Genomic DNA, 19,917 nt, shown 5'->3' with positions numbered 1-19,917 from the left:
TAATGACATATCAAATATAGTTAATAAATTTACTGTGATTTCTAACATAAAATAGGTAATTACATGTATGAGTGTAGTACTTGAAGTATGAGAATGCATTTGCAAATAAAAATAATTCTAAGACTTTCTAGCTATAAAATATGTAACTTCAAATACATTTTAGTAAATTATAACAATCTCGATTTAGCTGTAACTTTTGTAAGACATGTAAATCTTAAAATAGCTTAATAGATTTTAATGTGTATAATATAATAAATATGCAATATGCAGTGTGCCTTTAATCTGCAATGATAAAGATGTTTTCCTAGCTATGCATTATTTAATATGCTTACCCTGTTTATATCTGTGGCCTAAGAGTGCACATTAGCTTACAGAAGAGCAGGGTTGCTGCTCCACAGCACACAGCTCTGCACTCCCAAGCCTGCACATGGCATGAGTGGTGTTTAAAGCTTTTGAGGCTAACATTTTATAGGTCACAGTGAAGGGAACCTTTCAGACAAGTTACTGATATGAAGCTAATTCTGTAAGAATATAATACGGAGTAGAAGCTTTCTGCTTTCATTGTAATTTTTAAAAACTTACACAAACCACATAAATCAGAAAAGTTTTAATTTGGTTTATATCTTACGGTTATGACTGAAAATTACTTATCTTTTACTCACTGGTTTATACTACCAAGTAACATTGAGTTGTATAATGTATAAGATAATGTGCCAGATACTCTAAACTTACTTATGAATGACCAGTAAGAATGTTTTCAAATCTATACACTGACATTTATGGACTTAAATTTTAAATAAGGCACAGCGTCACACACTGCACATGGTTTGGAGGTTCTTAAAACAGGCACTAACCGGCCAAAGATATTATAATCGAAGGAGGAAGATGAGGTATGTGCAGGAACAATGATGTCAAATCTCTTGATATAGCACAACGAAATTCCAAAAACTGATGGAGAAGGGAAGCGATGAGCAGTGGCCTATTGTGCGAAAATATACTTCATGTTGAGGAAATACTGAGCATAGGTCTGATTAAGGGAGTTTTCAACATCCATCCCCTCACTCTCAAACTTTCTCTTGCTTGTAGCATCTCACCAGCTTTCTTCTTCCTCTGCAGCATTGTGAATTTTCTTTTTGCAGTTAGGCTAAGGAGGAAAGGATTTTTCAAAGATTTTTTTTCTATTTCTCAAAATTGTGGAATAAATCTATAAAATTTGTTAAAAATTGATTTTAACTCTATGAGTTTATTTTAACTCTATCAATATGGAATATAACACTAGTGTTTAATGCCCTTTATATTAACTCTGAAGCAATATGGAGTCCACTCCTTTTATAAGCAGAGAATAGTAATACATAATGTTATATTCATTTGTTCATTTATTTTTTCTGCATAGATATTGTTCAGATGTAGTATATTTAGGGCATTACTGTGCTTTTCAAAACTAGATATTTCTACACATAAGATATGCCTTGCATTACTGATAATGTCTTATGTTACTGTTTCTAGTGCCAGAATATATATAAAATTATCGTTCCCTTTCCCCCTCTTTCCCTATCATCTGTCTGCTTTTAGATAATTTCTTGCCTTTGTGACACTGATGCAGCAAGAAGACACTTCCCTTGATCTGCGTGTGTGTGTGTTTCTTTTTTTAAAGAGCACTTTAAGTAATATGCTGTGGACTGAATGCTTATGAGAAGGTGTTCAGTTATCGAGAATGCTATCAGCAGTGCCTTGTTGCTTTCTTATCAGCTACTTCCTGCTGTCAGCTTGGCACTTATTTCAATAGAAAAGGATTTGCATCAAATGTAATGCCTTATTATATACAGCTGACATGGGGTTTTTAATTGTGCAAACACATGAGACTCCTGCAGTGATAGTCAATTTGATAAAAGGATTAGATTATGAATATTTTGTCATGATTAAAGATTAGTTCTGATTTATCAGAAGTAAGCCAGTGAAATTTGCCATATATTTATCAGTCAGGTGAGACTCCATTAATTTTGAGAGTGTGTGATCCACAAAGTATTCATCTCTTTATAAGTCTCTGATGGATTTGATTATTTGTATTCAAATTGTGGGTATTAAGGATTGTTTTCAGCCTTCCACACCTGCTCTACTAAGAGTGTCCCAAGAGTCTGTTGATCCAGATTTTTGCCTTTGTTTTTCACCTCTTATCTTACAGAAGAGCTAGGTAAACATCTATACAAAGTTTGTGCAGTTTTTATTAGGGAAATGGCAACTGGTATATACAAGGGGATATTTTGAATTGTTCCTTCAATGGTAAAATCTTAGTAAAATATAGAATAATGAGAAATCCAATTTAGAAAATATTAATGAGAGAGTAATTTTTGCTGTAAACAGGATTAGGAATTCCAGTGGATTTAAAAGAAACCTAACGATATCTAACTGGAGAGGTAAAAAGGAGGGTCCTAGAAATGACTTAGGGCATTGTAGGATATCTCATACACCAGCACTCTTTGGGGTGTTTGGAAAAAAATAGAAAGAGAAAAGGAGTTTACAGCTTAATTCTAAACATCGAAAATACTTGGTGAGTTAAATAACAATTAAAATGGAAAATAGAAGTGGAGATGCCTGAGAGCACAATTGCCAAAATAATTATACATGTAATATATAAGTACATAAATATATAAAATGTACATCTACAATTGCTGCCATGGAGAAAGGAGAGAAAGATCAATTCAGGTTTGGATATTCAGGGGAGACTTTAATACTGTTTGCCCAGCACAGCATATGTGTTGGCTTTCTCTGTGTCTGTTTCCTCCATAGCTGGGCTTCCTACAAATGTGTGTGCTTCCCTCACAGCCAAGTACATATCTGGGAGCTGTTACTCAGATGCTTGTGTACAGGGTACCACTGTGAGCTGGAAAACAGTGCTTCCTCAGACTATTAGCCTAGTGTCCTAGCCTCTGAAAATGTTCCACCTCAGAGACTTAATGTCCTTCAAATGGTCTGTGTATTAAGAAAGATGTAGTTCAAGAAGTGTACACAGACATTAATTTCCGTGAGAATTTAGTTCCCATATAATTTTCTAGTTTAGAAAAAACAATGCAAGGAAACCATAAAGAACTGTTTTCATGGTGCACAAAGTTAAAACTTAGATAATTAAATGAAAAAAAACTTTCAGAATGCTTACATAGCACTTTGTTTTCAGATTGAGTTTTCACTTTGAGCCTTTGGAGAAATATTTACATATTTCTCTGGCCTTGATATGAATTTGTTAGTTCAAGTCATATTAAAATGTTGCTCTTATATTTGCATCTCCTTTTACCAAGGCATTCCTATACATTCATTTACAAACCGCACCACATTTTTTACTACCAGAATATTTTATAAGTTGTAGGAGAATAAAATACTTTAAATTTTATAAGAAAAATGTATTGATCTGAAAAATGTTTGATGAGGAAATAGTAGTACTAAAGGTTGTGATAGATTTTATACAAAAATAATTCACTTTGAGTAAAGAAAAGAATAGCAAGCTTATTTGCCTCTTGTTAAAAAAATAAGCACTTACAGAATGCAGTCATTTTAATAAAAAGTGAAAATTTCCTGAGTCAATTAAATACTTTAACAAAAAGTTATACTTTGTCTAAAATTTTGTATAGGTAAAAATTTTTAAATGTTATACTATCAAAAGTCTTAATGATTTTGTTTCTGTGCATTCAGTTTGCTTTGTATAGGAAGTTCTGCAAACATTTATTGCTGTGCTGTAATCAAAGTGAGGTCTGTAAAAGTGGAAATTATATTAGCTGTCAATTAGACCAGAAATTTGCTTCGTTCATATGCAGAGATTTATAATACTGACAAATGACACCCATCAAACATCTCAGGAGATAGAAAAATATTTATGGCATAATTTTTCTGTTCATCAAAGCCATATCCAAACCAAGGGAATGAGTAATCTTTAAGGTGAATTTAAAATATTAGCAACAAACATCTAATTTACTCAGTTTGTCCTCTAAAATTCCTTTTAGTAGGTTGTTTTTGCATTATTTCAAACTCTAATCTTCTGAGCGGGTAATTAACGGACCAGAAAAGCCATTTGTGGAAAAGAAGAGCCATAAGGGTGAAAATATTTCTTCACCAAATGATCTTTAAGAAGTAAATAATTACAAAAGGAAAAGATGTGGGATGACCAATTTAAATCTGAGGATAATTAGCAGGAATAGAGAATGAAAATCAAAATGCTTGGCATGTACAACAATTCTCATATCATAACAAGACTAATTAAATATTTAGAAACCAAAAATCCCCTCACAATTTGAAGAAAAATAACCCATGCAAAAGGGTCTGTAACTTTGCAGATAATTAGCAAGGGTTAGAGGAAGGAAAAAACATCACAGATTGGCTCCAAGACTCTGCAAGGTCATGTTTTATTACGCTATATCTTTTATATGGTCTAGTAACAAGTTTCTTGCTAATTTAATCTAACTAGGGCATCCCATAATGATTTCCCATTTCCCTTGTTAACAATGTGATAGTTTCTGCAAGTGCAAACTATAGTAGGTTAACATTTTTAAAAAGCATTGCTCTTATTGATACACGTCACAATAATTTCTTTAAGTTATTAAAAGCAGAGTTCTTGAAAATTTGGACACAAGTGATATTTTTAAAGTAGTTCAGTATTTTATAGTTTGATCTCCATGTAAATTATTATTTTTTTCCTTTCAGCAGCAGTTAGACCTGATAACCCTGTGAATGAAACTTCGTCTCAGTGATGTGCTTTGTAAATAAATACTTATTATTTTGCTAATAAAAGCAAGCACACTTATGATAAATGTGCATTTCTACAAAGAAGAAATTTCGTACTGGATTGTTAAGGCTCTGAGTGAGTCAAGTGTAATTTGCATTAAGCTGACACTGTGGTCTGGTAAAAACTGCAAGGAATTCCAGACTTTTCTAAAACACAGAAAGTTGCCTTTAGTAGATCAGCATGGCTATTTAAAGTGCTTGATTTGGTAGTTAATGTGGGATTTTTGAAGATATTTTTTAAGTTTCTGTGGTGCACATTTAGCTACAAATATTACAGTATGCACACTCTGGTTATTACTCCTGACACAATATTTTACTCCCACACAGATGATTAAGGGAGGTGTCACTTTTACGTTATTCCTGTTTTCAATGTACTGAAAAACAGAATGACAGTCTTCTGGGCATGATCTTAAGCTTTTGTTAATGTGCTGTATGCATTACCCGATGCTTATTTATTTGGCTTTCTATTTCTTTTACATACTAGACACTTTCAGTCATATGGGTTTATGTTTATATATTGATAGCATAGAAGGATATTTGGTGCTTTTGGCTTATAGTTAATTAAATAATAAATTGGCCTTTTTCTGTGCCTTATAAAAATAGTTGCAAAAATTTAAACAGGATTATGTTTGAAATTTTGGAAAATAATAGTATATAGAAAACTAAAACATGGAAATTATGCTGTTTACTTTTCCAAATTATGTACCCATCATACATGCACTGATACACAGGCATATATTCCTAGAGATATTGGTAGTAAATTTATTTCAGTCATTCAGCTTTATTTCAATGGTTTTAAAATTCTTTAAATAACGCAGTATTCTTAATGCTTACAAAGTACAATATCCTAACATACTTCCAGCATTAAATAACTTTATGATGAATAGAAATCTTCTAGAATACACAAATTATCAAATAATGAGATCACAGTTATATGACAAATGGGAACATTACTACGGAACACCTCTTTTTTACCATATTAATTACACACCATTTAGCTTCCTAATGTTATGTTTACCTTGCAATTAGTTAAGCTCACAAATCATCATTAATAAATATTTATAGAAAGCAGGAACCACTTTCCTTAGCTTTAAGAAGAGTAGTTTAGATTATAGAAAAGCATCTCAATATACAATAAAATATAAAAGGTTCAGTTTAATATTCAACTCAATTTCTCTCTTTAACCTGTGAGGATGATTGCTACCTGTGTCTTCATATCCCCATAGTGTATTTGATTACTTTGCTTGAGCAAATTATTTGGATTGGAACTTACCTTTCATGTTTTAAGATTGTCTGCTATGTGTATGAAATTTTACTCTAAATTTAAGCTTACAAAGAAAGGAGCTTTGGTGCCTGCAGTACTATGTTCCTTGCTTATTCAGAATTGTTAATGTATGAAGAAGTGGTTTGGAAGCCAAAGGGTACTTTTTCTACTTGCTCCTGAAGCAGACCTATCTCCCAGGTATTATTTGGGTTGGCCAAAAATTTCTTCAGTTTTTTTTTTTTCCTGTACGATGGCTCTACTAGTGCTTAGTGTCTAACTCCATTTGAAACAATTTTTGTTAGATTGAATTGTGACAGAAGTCATATATCAGTGTACATTTTTAAAAAAGTATCAAAATTGGTGAATTTTTGTGTAGTCATTTTAATATTGAAGATGGAAGAAAGTACCCATATTCAGCATATTATGCTTTATTATTTCAAGAAAGGTATAAAAACTGAAATGCAAAAAAAAAAAACGATCTGTGCAATGTATGGAGAAGGTGCTGTGACTGATCAAATGTGTCAAAAGTGGTTTGTGAAGCTTCGTACTGGAGATTTCTCTCTGGCTGATGCTCCACAGTCAGGTAGACCAGTTGAAGTTGATTGCAATCAAATGGAGACATTAATTGAGAACAATCAATGATATACTACACAGGAGATAGTGACATACTCAGAATATCCAAATCAACAAAGTTATTGGTGAAAATTAAAAATGTGTCTTTTATGGAAAAAAACTAAACAGATATTTTTGGCCAACATAATATATTACTGGCTTTCATGATACTAGGCTACGTCCAAATTGACAGAATTCTCTGAGAATCAAGTACAGCTGATTGAAGCAGATCGGGATGTCTAGTTTTATTTTCTACTAAGTACTTATTTACCAGCAGAAATAAGTTAAGTGTGTATTATTATCTCATTTATTTATAAAATATTACTGCATTCCTGTTACATATTAAGCATATAATCACCTCTGATAAGAATTTGTCAACTGCCAGTGTTTTTTTTCTGTCTTTTTCTGTTTTAGTCTCTGTGGTGATGTTTCTCAATGTTTTTTAACTTGTATACCTGAATAGAATAAAATTTACTTAATGATATATAATATTTTTATCACTTGAAGCTCAAGGATGAATATTATTTCTATTTCATTATTTCATTCTATTTCATTTCATAAGAATGGATTTATAGTACAGTAATTCAACTGTATATTTAGAAGATAAGTTCATTTAGAAGATATGATTCCCCATATCTTCTAGTGCGGGTATGGTTTAAACTCTTCCAGGTTATTCCTATAAATGTTCTGCTTATTTTTGACATTTTGGAAAAGGGTATCATTACATGATACCTTGGTACCTTGAAAACATTAATTTCATCTCCAAAATGTGAGCAGTTTTAACCAAGACAGAAGGTAACTCAGAAAAGAAACAGACCTCTTACTGGTAGTATTTTATAATTGAATTTTTAAAATAACGGTTGCCACTGAAATTGAAATTGTTGAGGCAGTCTTCACTGAACATACAGACTTGGGAAAGAACTGAATTAATTCTAGAGGATAACTCCAAATTTCAGCAAACATTAATTTTTAGTTTCTGTCGTGATATAGTGAGGTTTTCTGTTGAATACTGGGGTATTTGTTCAAGTCTGTAGATTTTGAATTTTTAATCTTCCTTAGAACTGTAGTGAATAATGGCCCCTGGCAGGAGATAATGAAGTTTTCTTAATTTATATTTTCAAGCAGAAGCTCAAGTTGAAAATGGCACCCTATGGCCTGGAGACATAGCTCTAGTGCACGTTTAGGGGAGATGCAGTAATAATGCAGTGGCATCGAGACCAGGAATGATGGGACAGTGAAAAAGTAATTTAAGGAAGAAAAGAGAATGTACCAAAGCTTTATTGTAGCATATCTAATGATCTGCTGAAGATTCCCAATGGTTTTTGGAGCATGACTGGAGAAACTAATGTTATCTTGCCAAAACAGAAGCCCCTGCTTAATCAGCAGAACAGGACTATTGATTAAAACACCTCTCACAATAGATTACACATGGAATCTCATCTCCATACTTTGCACTTGGTAAAGTGTAATAATGAGTATAAGATAATCAAAAGAAGAGTAAAAGCAATTTGTTGGGCATTATACAATTCAAGATTAGAGTTAGAAAGGAAACAAATTTGCATGAATAGTTTGGCCTGTTTTTAAAGCTGTACACAGGAAATCGTGCACAGCAGAGGGACTAGGGAAGAATAAACTTCTACCTCTTTAAGGTTTGCAAATCTACGTCCATCTTATACAAGGGAGTAGTTATTGTTAATGATTTTCTTGTGTGTTTGGTAATTCATATTTGTTGAGGGATTATGCAAAGAGTTTGCCTGCATGATCCTGTTTATTAACAACAAATTTCTAGGGTAGGCATTATGTTTTACAGATGAAAGAGCTAAGGTTGAAAGTTCTAATACATTGCTTATGGACATACAGTTAAGTAAGCAGTCCAACTGTAAATTTCTGATTCTAAAGCCCCTGCTTTTAAAAACTAATCTTCCCAATTAGCAAGTGGTTTTGCTTCCAGACAGTTAAATATTATACTGTATTGTTGATTTTTGTAGTTTATTCACAGATTATAATACGTAACATGTGCATGGTACCTCTCACAGTTTTAAAAAATTGAGGAAAGCAGCATATTGATAGTTTGTTTGCATTACTATTTCATTAATAGTGGAGCACTATTATTCCAAAATAAGAAAAGATGTTTCTTTAAAATACTGTAGTGCTGTTATTCTGTGCATGACAATTTCTAAGGAAATGCCATATACAAGTATGTAAATTAATGGTGTTACACATTTATAAAATGTCTTTTCATCAATTACACATTTTCTTGGCAACATTTATCTTAATTTCCAAAAATATCATGGCTGCCTTCAGATTTATATTGAAACCTGAGAGCATTGATTACATCCCGAAGATAAAATATACTGTTTCAATAATTTTAACTTTTTACCATCTCCTAATTTTGATGGTTGAAAGATTCATTAGATACTCCTTGAAGTATTTTTTCTTACATTACTGTGTACAGATCTGAACAGGTGACTTTAAATGTTATATTGTAAATTTTGCTAATTAGCAAATACATTGCTATATCCAGGTACATAGGAAGTAAATTAGAAAACTCTCAATCTCCAGAATTACTTGGTTTTATTTTCTTCAAGTTTTGAGGTGTACATTTGGCTTCATTCTGAGAAATTTATTATTTTAATTTAAAGTAGAAAGACTTATGGAAATGACTTTTAAAATAATTTTTTAAACTCAGTCTTTTTGCTCCATTTAAAGCAGCTTTATGGTCTATGAAGTAGGCCTTAGATTTTCTTTGTTGGAGTTGATGGGTTTATGACTAAAATGTAAGATATGACTATTACTGTCAGAAATACTACTTTTATTCTGGCATTTGAACTTGATAATGTTACAAAGCATCTATTAATTGGATTTAATTTAGTTACATATGGAATTCTCAATGAGTATTGTATTCTATGTATATTTTTGATTAGTAAGAAGATTAGAGGAAAAATATTTATTGTCATGACAAGTTGAAATCTAAAATAATGTGTAGAAATTATATATAGGTGATATTTTTTGAAAGTGCTTTTAACTCAGTGTGAAATAATGATTAGTCTTTTGTCTATGCACGCCAACTTTTGGAAATTTTTGGAAGGTCATTAGAATATTAAGAATGATAAAATGCTTAGAATTTGAGACTGAACACCTATGTACTTTTACATTGATTTACTAGGTGTTAAATCATACATTATGCCCTGAAGTTGCTTGGACATTATTTCCAAGGACTGCCTTTATGCCTCTTGAATTCTTTCTTAAAAACCATCATATTATTTCTTCCTATAGTTGAGCCTCTTTGTCTAAATTTATTTGAATAAATAAGTCAAAGGCCGAATATAAAAAACTTTGTAATGACTACAGTAAATCTTTTTGTTTGTTTGTTTGTTATTGTTATTATGGATGGTCTCCCAGGGAACACAGTTTATTTTTACACATTGTCAAAAAATGTTTATTTCCAGGCTTATTTGGTGTTAGGAATTTCCATTGGCTTACACATTTTTAGTAAAAGGTTAGATTTTTCCTGTGTTATTAAAAATGGGCTTGCATGTGATATATGCATGTTCCTAGAAATTGTACTTATATAGACCACCCACATTTGGGAATTTATAAATAACTAACCTGTTCGCTCAAAATTTAAGAAACTAAGACCCTTGATTACTATGATGAAAATAGCAAAGGCAGTCATTTTAATATTGTAAACTCTATTATGTACTTGCCTCATAAATCATATTCATCACTTAATGATTTTCTGTTTCACTTGTATTTTTATAAAGATGTATAGAACAAAAAGCATGAATTTCCATACCTTTTTATTCTTTATAAAGTAGCGAAACCTTTCTCTAACCCAGTGATTTTTATTCATCAGAATCACCCGCGGAGCTGATTAAAACACAGATTGCTGGCTATGGCCTTCCAATCTCAGTCTGATTGTCTTGAGTGGGGCCTGGAAATGCATTTCTCCTCAGTTCCCAGTTGATGCTGGTGCTGCTGCTCTGAGGACCGCATTTTTTGAGAGTCAGGGCTATCCTAACTCATCTGTCCATCTTTACAAATACGAAGTAAAATATAATCAATTTTTTAAAAACTTGAAGTGTGTACAATATGTCTAGAATGCATTTTCTTTATGATGAACTGTAGTTATATTTCCTTCAAGTTGTACTCAGAGGTCCACCTATTTAAAAAATCCACTTTCTTCTCTTCTGCCTTGTTTTCTTTCATACTCATTTTTATTTAACATTTGATAAAAGTAGAATTTTAACATAATTCACATGGTGTTACTAAAATATACCGATACTTTCGTTGTTAGTACAACCATACCAGCATGGGATGGGAGAGAGAAAATAATGCCAGGAACAATGTCCAGGGCTAAGAATCCAAAGGAATGAATGTCTTTCTGTTCTTGGCTTAGTTGTGTCTGTTCAGAGCAGTTGGTGGGAATTTACTTCACTTCTGTGGCTAGCTTGCTTCCTCTTTACCAATCATCTTAAATTTTAGTGGTTTACAATTTTACACCCTTACCAGCAGTGAGTTGGATAAGAAGTTTTTAGTTTTTTTTTTAATATATATTAACAGCTCATCTTAGATATTTCCTTTCCCTGTGTCCCATACTTACTGTATTTGGAAACTTAAGGATACCTGCTTCATTCATAATTGAATGTACATAGTCTGTATTTTTATTTCCATCATTTGGTTCTCTAAAAGCTTTGGTTTTCTTTGCCATGAATCAAGATACTGTTATATAAATCTGATGCTCTTACATTTGTGCATTCTACTTCTTGCCGATCCTTTACCACTTTAGCCCCTGAGTATCTTCCCCCCTCAAGATTAATTTTCTGAATTTATGATATATAAATGGAACATTTTTGACATCTAGAGAGGCCACAAATTCTAGAAATATACATAATTATACTTGCAGGAAGTCCATTAATTCTCCTTACCTTTAATTGTACTGAGGAATATAGCCCAAGAATGAACACCATTTGCTGTCTTAAAGTGAATGTTTTGTACAGTGTGATTATTAATTATGGTCATTGCTTTTGACACTTATTTGAACCTGTAATTTTGGTATGACGACTAATGCAAACACCATAAAAAGTAAATTTGAGCAGTTTTTCATTTAAATGGTGATGGTCTTTAAAAATACATCCATATATATAATGGGGGCAATAATACTTTATCCTTTGTATACTTCTTGGAAACATACTGTGACATTGAGAAATGTAGAAGAAAGTTTAAATTCCATATTAAAATCATATTTATTTTTCTGATCTTCTACTGGTAAAAATTAGGTAACCTTCATTTCCTTTATTTTTGAAAAACCATATAAATTCCTAGATCCTTTGGGCTACATACCTCATCCTTCACCTTGGTCCACAGTCCTTCACGCTCTTCCCTGCATTCCAACCTCGAGCACAGATCCCCCTTTCTCCCACCTATTCTTGGTTTAATGGTGTGGGAGGAGGCTTCTGTGGGAAAGGGGGATGGTGATGATGTATATGAAAAAGTCACTAACAAGTAGAAGAATTTTTAGGGGATTTTATCATGAATATCTTTTTTTTAACATTTTATGTATTTACTTTTTAGAGAGGGAAGGGAGGGGGAGAGAGGGGGGGGAGGGAGGGAGGGAGAGAAACATCAATGTGCGGTTGCTGGGGGTCATAGCCTGCAACCCAGGTATGTACCCTGACTGGGAATCGAACCTGCGGCACTTTGGTTCGCAGCCCGCACTCAATCCACTGAGCTATGCCAGCCAGGGCCAATGAATATCTTTTAGATACGTTTTAAAACCATATGTTTAAAAACCAGTTGCAGCATGACAGAGTCAACATTCTTGAGTGGTTATAAAATGTATATTGAGGGAGTATATAAAAGGCATATCTTACATGAATTTGGATTACTATTTTTTTTTGAAAGGTGCGAAGGTGATGTGAAGGGAGGTCCTTATACGTATAAATGCAAAGAAGAAAATAAAAGAACTTTAGTTTTTCATGGGGACCAGGTTAGTGGTTGAGGGTTCCTGGGAGATCAAGAAACTTTAAAAAAGTGATGAACTCTCTTTTGCTATAAAATTTAACAAAGGAGAAAATAAAACATTAGTTGAAACATTAGATACTATTGGGAAATCTTAAATCCATCTGCTGTGTTGTTTAAAATTTCAGGATATAAAATTGGTTCTGTGTGATTCATTTACACTAAATAATTCATTTACAGTAAACTGACAGCCATTGGCATATTTCCTCAAGTGATTGAACCAATTCATGAAAAATACAGACTAATAAGAGTAAAACATGATGTTGTATAAGAATGTGACAGATCACCATTTATATCATCCATGCTCTTGGAAATTATTTTGTATGGTATGTTTCTTAAAAATAAGGCATAGAGTATTACAGATTAATTATGATAAAACTTATCATAAGTTTAGTATTTGCACCAGCAATATTTGTTATCATTTATTTAACATTTAAGACCTTTGTTCACAATATACCTTGATCTATAAAATGTACCTTTTTGATTCTGTAGAAGTTTTCAGGTCTTGCTGCTCTTTAAAGAAGAGTCAGCCTGGCTTGAGTTGAAATGGCTCCAGGGTGCCTGACTTACCATACCTGTCCCCCTCTGACACAGCTCTCCCTCCACCGTCCTTTAGTTATGGTAATTGTGTGCTTGAAGCCAGGCTGCTTTTTCATTCCTCACTTACAATGTTAAAGTCCTGTTATTTTGGGCACTATATAATGCCTGGTGTTCAAATTGGTAAATATATTCTGTTATAATGCTGTTGTTCTGCTTGCTTTGCTTTCTTAATTTATATAGTATTGGAAAATACAGTAAAAGCCTGTATGTAATATTAATTTTAAAGGATAGTTCTTGCCTTGACAAAACTTACAAAAAAAGATCATTTGGATAAAATCGTGGAACTAAAATATCATCTTACCTGGAGCTCGAACTTAATTCTAATAATTTTGATAGTTTACTGACAACATAAAAATAAGAAAGTATTTCCAATAGTAATCAATAGGATATTCTAGACATCAAATTAATGACATTCTTTTCAATGTTACATTTCAGGGAGTCTTAGTTTAGAAGAACCAGTGTTCGTAGTTGTGCCATATTAATAGTATAAGCACATTGATCTATAAAAACAAAAAAGATAAAAACAATGTTTAAACAGTCAATATGTATTGGGCACTGTGCTAAACACTTTAAATGTGTTTTGTCATTTATGGAAGCCATAAATGGAGAGTGCTATGGTGTGTGAGATCAAGAGTATAGATAGAAAGTGCCTGTGATAGAAAACTTAACACAAAACTGGGTTTAGAGGATAAATTTAAAAACCTGGCTCCTCCTCTGTTTTAATATGTTGTCCAAACTTACTTTAAGCTATTAATTTGTGTTTGTGTGTTTCTGTTCCATCATAGTACCATTTTAATTCTTAGATATGGGGAGTATCTTGGTATTTTTTCAGTACATGTTTAATACGGTAAAATTACAAGTAAAACATAGTCGAATAATAGGGAAATATTAGCTATTTTCTTTTCACTTGGAGTTAAAATTTAGTGTGACCCACAATACAGAAATATCACAACACAAAGAAGATACGACTTTTGTAACTAATAATGATATCAGTCAGATTTTTTTGTTTCATGGTGCTAGTTACTTGAAAAATAAACAGTCCTCAATTATTATTTTTTTTGTAAAAATATTCAAATAAATTATCATGTCACACAGTTTGATTTGTTTTATTTTCCAGGTGCAACAATCGAACACAGTGTATAGTAGTTACTGGGTCAGATGTATTTCCTGATCCATGTCCTGGAACATACAAATATCTTGAAGTCCAGTATGAATGTGTTCCTTACAGTAAGTATGAAATTTGTATTTTTCAATTTCTCCAGCATTCCTCGTTGATGCTGAAAGACCACACATGTGAAAGAAGCATATGTTTATGGCCTACAAAACCATTATGCATGCAGAGCACTAACAGACTCTGGCCTCCAATTAGCTTCATGAAGTGTGGAAGGAAGCCATAGTGTGATGCTGGCCAAGTGTCTGTCTGTGTTCTTAAGTGTTTGGCTTTTAAGGCTAGTGTTTTTCCAGAAAACAAACTTGAATTAGCTATTCAATAGGGCAGATAGCAATCTGTACTTTTGCCCAATACCAGTTGCTGACAAATTGGTTTGGCTCATGGTTTTGTAAAGAAGGAACTGACTTTGGTTTTAATCATGAGTTACTTGAATGGCTACCTGCTGTCGTGGTAACTTCAGTGCCTGGGAAAAGCTACTGTTGCAGTAACTGAGGCAAGTGCTCTCTTTTTTGTTCCATTGTCCTTAAGGGAGCATTTCTTTGCCATATGCACTGATGAAATCTTAATAAAAGAGATATAACAAAACCTTATACATATTTCTATTCTTAATTTGACCTAACATTCATTTTTGGTGGGGTCCATGAAGGGATATTTAAAATTCAATTGGAGATTTCATGAGTAGGCTTCAGCTAACGTTCTAATTCTGTATAGTTTTCCTCTGAGCTTCAGAATTCACACTTCTAAATTGTATTCTGTACTTTCATTGTACATTTTATACAACTAAAAAGTTTCAGTACATTACCTAATTTTCATAAAACGTGTATGTCACCTTAATTCCTAAGCATGTGAATGAAAACTTCATTAGCAATTTTACTGATTTGAGATAGTTTTGTTCCACTTCTTCCTAAAAAAAAAAGTCGATTTTAAGCTAAATAATGAAATTGCTTTTTCTAGAACCTCAAAAACTAGATTAGTTTAGATAGGTCCTATGTGAAAACCACCAACATTTCTATAACCAAAGGGCCGAATTCTAACAGATGTCCAGTATGGTAGTAATGCATCCTTACATACCATGTGAAGGCGCTGTCTCTCTCTTTTCTGCCCACAGTTTTGATAAATTGGCTTTTTGTAGGGTATCAGTTAAAGGCCAAACACAGCTGATCTTTCCTTTTCACTCCTGCTCTGTATCCCTGTGTCACTGTGAAATGGATGCTTTTTATGTTTTCAGTATTCTCTATACCATTTGTAGGATTGGAAGCCTACTGAGTGCACTGATCGTTGTATCATTTCTCCTGTGTGTGGTGTTGGTGGCTTACATAATCATTTTCCTGTGCCACTAGAGGAGCATTGTATTCCTTTGAGCTAACCAAAATTTTGTTTCGTAAAGTCACTCTCACTTGAATTTAGCACGGTTTCTGTCCTCACATTAGAAAAGGAGTACAGCATCCATTCCCAAACAGTGGAATCAGTCAGAGCTGCCAAGAATTGTGTCTTTCTGGAGCCTGTTCCTGTAACCTAGTCTATAGACCAAGAATAGTGTTGTTAAGCAAATATCATTTTCAGACTAAGTAATTTCTTGTGCTGTTTAAGAAAGGAAAATGTGGATACCTTCTGGAACATCTAACTTTCACTTTTTTTTTACTTTTTCAGTTCTCCAGAAGTATTGTACATTGTGCACTAAACTTGCAAATAGTTATACCCAAGAGAAGTATTTGTTCTTTATAATTTTTGTCCTTTTTTAAAAAACCCAGGAATTAATTTGATGTTACCTTTCTAGATGTTTGCACAAGGCAGAAATAAGTGTGTGGCTTTTTAAAAAACTACTTCTTGCTTAAGGATTGATGTAATTATAAGTTCTGTATACTGTATGGTAGTGACACACTATGAATTGTAGGACTGTATATTTTATCTCTTTTCCTCTTTTCAATTCTTTTGTTTCTTTATGGTTCTGTTTGTTGTCCAATCCCTTACACTTGCTTTTATTTTAAGTGTGTAGCCTTAACTTTCCCTTTGTTTTAATAGTGTTTTTTACTTGTAATATTTGCATACCTGCACACTAAGTTGATAAAAATTGTCACTGTCACGTAATATTTATGACATGTCTCTTACCATCTTGCTTTATGCCAGTTTCTATCCAGAGCAAATTCTCCAGGAACATATACATCCCAGACTGTTTTCTCCTCTTTTAAAAAATATTCAGACAATTTTTTGTGATTTCTGAAAATTTTATAAGTACTTTACTCAACAGAGCCCATTAGAAATACTGTTTATTTCTTACTTTGTGTGTTGAAGACAAGCACATGTCTTTTATCTGACATATTTCTGCTCAGACAATGTCTGTGTCAAAAATAGATGTACACAGCTCATCCTTTATCGTTAACAGAGGTAGTACATGTTTAAAATAATTTAAAAGGATCTTGTAGGAAAAAGGAGGAAAGTCTGATTGGAAATTCATATTCTGTAGGCAGGATTTGGCTTTGATTTTTGTACCCCATTATTTCAACTATCATTAAATTACAAAAATCAAAATTATAGCTACCAGTTTTATTTGAAACTGATGAAAAGAAAGAACCATTACTGTTGATTAAATCATATTAATGAATAAACATGAGATTATTCAAAGTGAAATAGTGTGTCACTTCAGATACAGAGTATATAAGGCGTTAGTTTGTTTGGGTCAGTTTCTTGTCTTACGTATCCATGTAGTCTTCCTCTGACGTTAGTGGGTCATGTATTTATGTTTGTTTGGTCTATAGAATAGCAAACATGTTGTTGTGAATTAATTCATACATTCTCTTAAGACAAGTTGCAGTACCTATTTAGCATGTGATGAAGAATGTTAATTTCATCCATTTTATTGTGATTTTATATTCTTCTGGGTTGAGAAATTTTAATTGGCTGGTTTGACATATACCTACCCTTTGGGTTTCATAAAAATCATAATGTAAGGACATTTGTTTTAAATATCCATATCTTATTTGATTCATTAATCATCAAAGGTTGTATTTAGTTACTTTTTAACCTTCAATTTTAATATTCTCAGTTTTCATCAGAATTGTTAGATACAATTTCTATCCATTTTACTTTTAATATAAATGTCAGTTAAATCACAAAGACTTCTCTATTTAACATTTTGCTCAGTAACTGCACTGTCATTTTACTTCATCATATAGTAAGACCCAGCCATTTTCAATTAATGGAAAACAAAATATACTTTCTATGTTCTTTATGGAACTTGTTTTAAGTTCTGTTTTAAGTATGTAGCATATGTTAAAGTGTATTATTCCCATCCTTTATATTTAATTGGTTTACTTCAGTAAAGTCATCCTTTTCTAAAATACAGCAGTATGCAAATATAGTCCAAGCAGTCACGACACTAATGATTTCTCTTGCCCTCACTCTCCCACCCCACCCTTCCGTTATTGATTCTAAGCAGGTATAATAGAGCTCTTCACTGTGGAGTAATTTTAGGACTAGCGGTTTATAAAAATTGTTTCATGTCAGTAACACTTAATTTCTTTTTACCGGATGCAGTCAGAATTACACATTATAGAGCAAGTATGTTTCCTGAAAATAGTTAAATAGGCCAAGTTGGATGGGGGAGGTGGTGGCTAAACGTGGAAGGATTATGCTATTTTTATGGCAAAAATATTTGTGTGATATTTCTCCCTAAGGTATTTCAGGAGGTCAGTAGTTAATCTTGATGAATTATTACAAATTTAAAAATGAATCAAGCTAAGACATGTAATGAAATGTGCAACTATAGTACCTTTGAGTAATCAGTTTGGAGATACACTACTAGCATACCCTAATGCATTTTAATAAGGGAAGAAGCAGCCTACACATTAATCTGGACACTTTATGAAATTCAGGCAACATACTTCAAAGCCTACACACAATTTAAAATAGTTCTTTATGGTTTGTAATTATTAGAATACTATTTACCAGCGAGAATCTCATGTAGCACCCTTCTTTAACAGCATAACCCATTTCTTTAAACTTCTTGGAGGGAGGATTTTTGTCACATATAACTGTACTAATCAGGTTTGTTTTATGAAAGCATTTACCTTTTCTGGGGTCTGTGGAGTCAAGGTATTTGCTTTGAATGCTTGGTATGATTGCTTTTGCATGCTAGCTTGCATTCTGTGTAAATTGATGATAGAAGACAATGTCACAATAAGCTAACCATATTCTTTCTTCCTTTTTCTCCTTGCCTACTGTGCTTGCTTTTTCCTTGTATGTATTTTGCTTACTTCTTTAAAATAGTCTTAGCATTACAAAGCTTGAGATATGTACTGTAGAGAAATTAGTAAGAATTTTATGATATAAAGTATATATAATTTTCCTGTTTAAATTTTTCAAATATTAGTGGGGAAGAAAGGCACTAACCTACCCCACACTTCAAAGTCCCTATTGGGATAGGTGGGGGAAATTTGTGTATTCCTGTAAAGGAGGCATTTTTTTTATGGATAAGGTCTGTTTTTGTAGAAATAGGAGTAATAGAAAAACAACCGAAACATATACTGAGATGCATAATTATGTATTTCTTGTGACATAAATACATTATGTAAAATGTTAAAATGTAGCCATATTAATATTTATTAATTTTGACCTATACTCCAAAATTGAGTTGTCATTTTTATAAATACACCATGTTGTTACGCTTAGTCAATGTATTGGATATTTTAATTTTAGTGACTGTAAGGATGAGTTTACATGATTAGATAGATACGGACGATCAGCCCATGCATGCATCTGTGTCTGTAGCCCACATATATTAAAGTAATACTTGGTAAGAATGCTGAGTGACTTTGGAAAGGCAAGAGTATGTATACCATGCATTAGTGAAGAATTTCATTATTTATTCAGGTACACTAAGTGAAGCAGCATGCCAACGTATTTGTATTGCCTCCTTAATCTATTAAAATGATTGATCCATGTTTTTTATGTAACTTTAGAATCTTTTTCCTGCTAGGTTTTCCTGTTGTGTGTCCAAACTAGTGCAGCTCTTATTCTTCCTATATTTAGCATCTGTTACAAATTCAATCTTAGACTAATAGTCAATTTATTTTAATCTTTTTTCTTTTTTCCTTGCACTCTTTTTATTTTTCTTCCGATGCTTAAAATAGAAGTGGAGCAAAAAGGTAAATAACGTACAGTCTGACCCCCAGCTCCCTGTTATGTGCCTTATGGATGTCACCTCCTCCCTCCCCTCCCCCCACTACACTCCTGACATTAAATAATCAACAGGATCTCATAAATGCACTTCATAAAGAAATCAGCTGTTTGCAATGAAATTTTATGACTGCTAAATCTGGTGATGGGATAAAATTTCTGAAGTCGGCGAGGGGGAACTGTCCTTTCTCTGTGTCTTTTTCACCCTTTATCTCTTTTTTCTGACCCCCTTGGATATTTTATTATTAAAGTGTCATCTTGCCTGGTTTCCAGAGCCCTCTCCATAGCATGCCATGGTTCCAGG

General features: G+C 32.8%; 1 protein-coding gene across 12 annotated transcripts in view; it reads left to right on the top strand.

The window, feature by feature from the left end:
* The window catches only part of ADGRL2 (adhesion G protein-coupled receptor L2), a 264,537-nt gene that overhangs the window by 192,906 nt on the left and 51,714 nt on the right, over positions 1-19,917 (top strand). For all 12 annotated transcript variants that reach the window (XM_045835271.1, XM_045835272.1, XM_045835270.1 and 9 more), the window contains one exon: positions 14,385-14,494. In XM_045835271.1, the coding sequence (XP_045691227.1) occupies positions 14,385-14,494 (110 nt within the window). The remainder of the gene's footprint in view (positions 1-14,384; positions 14,495-19,917) is intronic.

This window comes from Phyllostomus hastatus, unplaced genomic scaffold, assembly GCF_019186645.2.
Source record: "Phyllostomus hastatus isolate PE091 unplaced genomic scaffold, TTU_PhHast_1.1 phas_contig_209, whole genome shotgun sequence".
Lineage (NCBI taxonomy): Eukaryota > Metazoa > Chordata > Mammalia > Chiroptera > Phyllostomidae > Phyllostomus > Phyllostomus hastatus.
The sequence above is the reverse complement of the archived record's forward strand: the minus strand, read 5'-3'. Positions and strand labels throughout refer to the sequence as shown.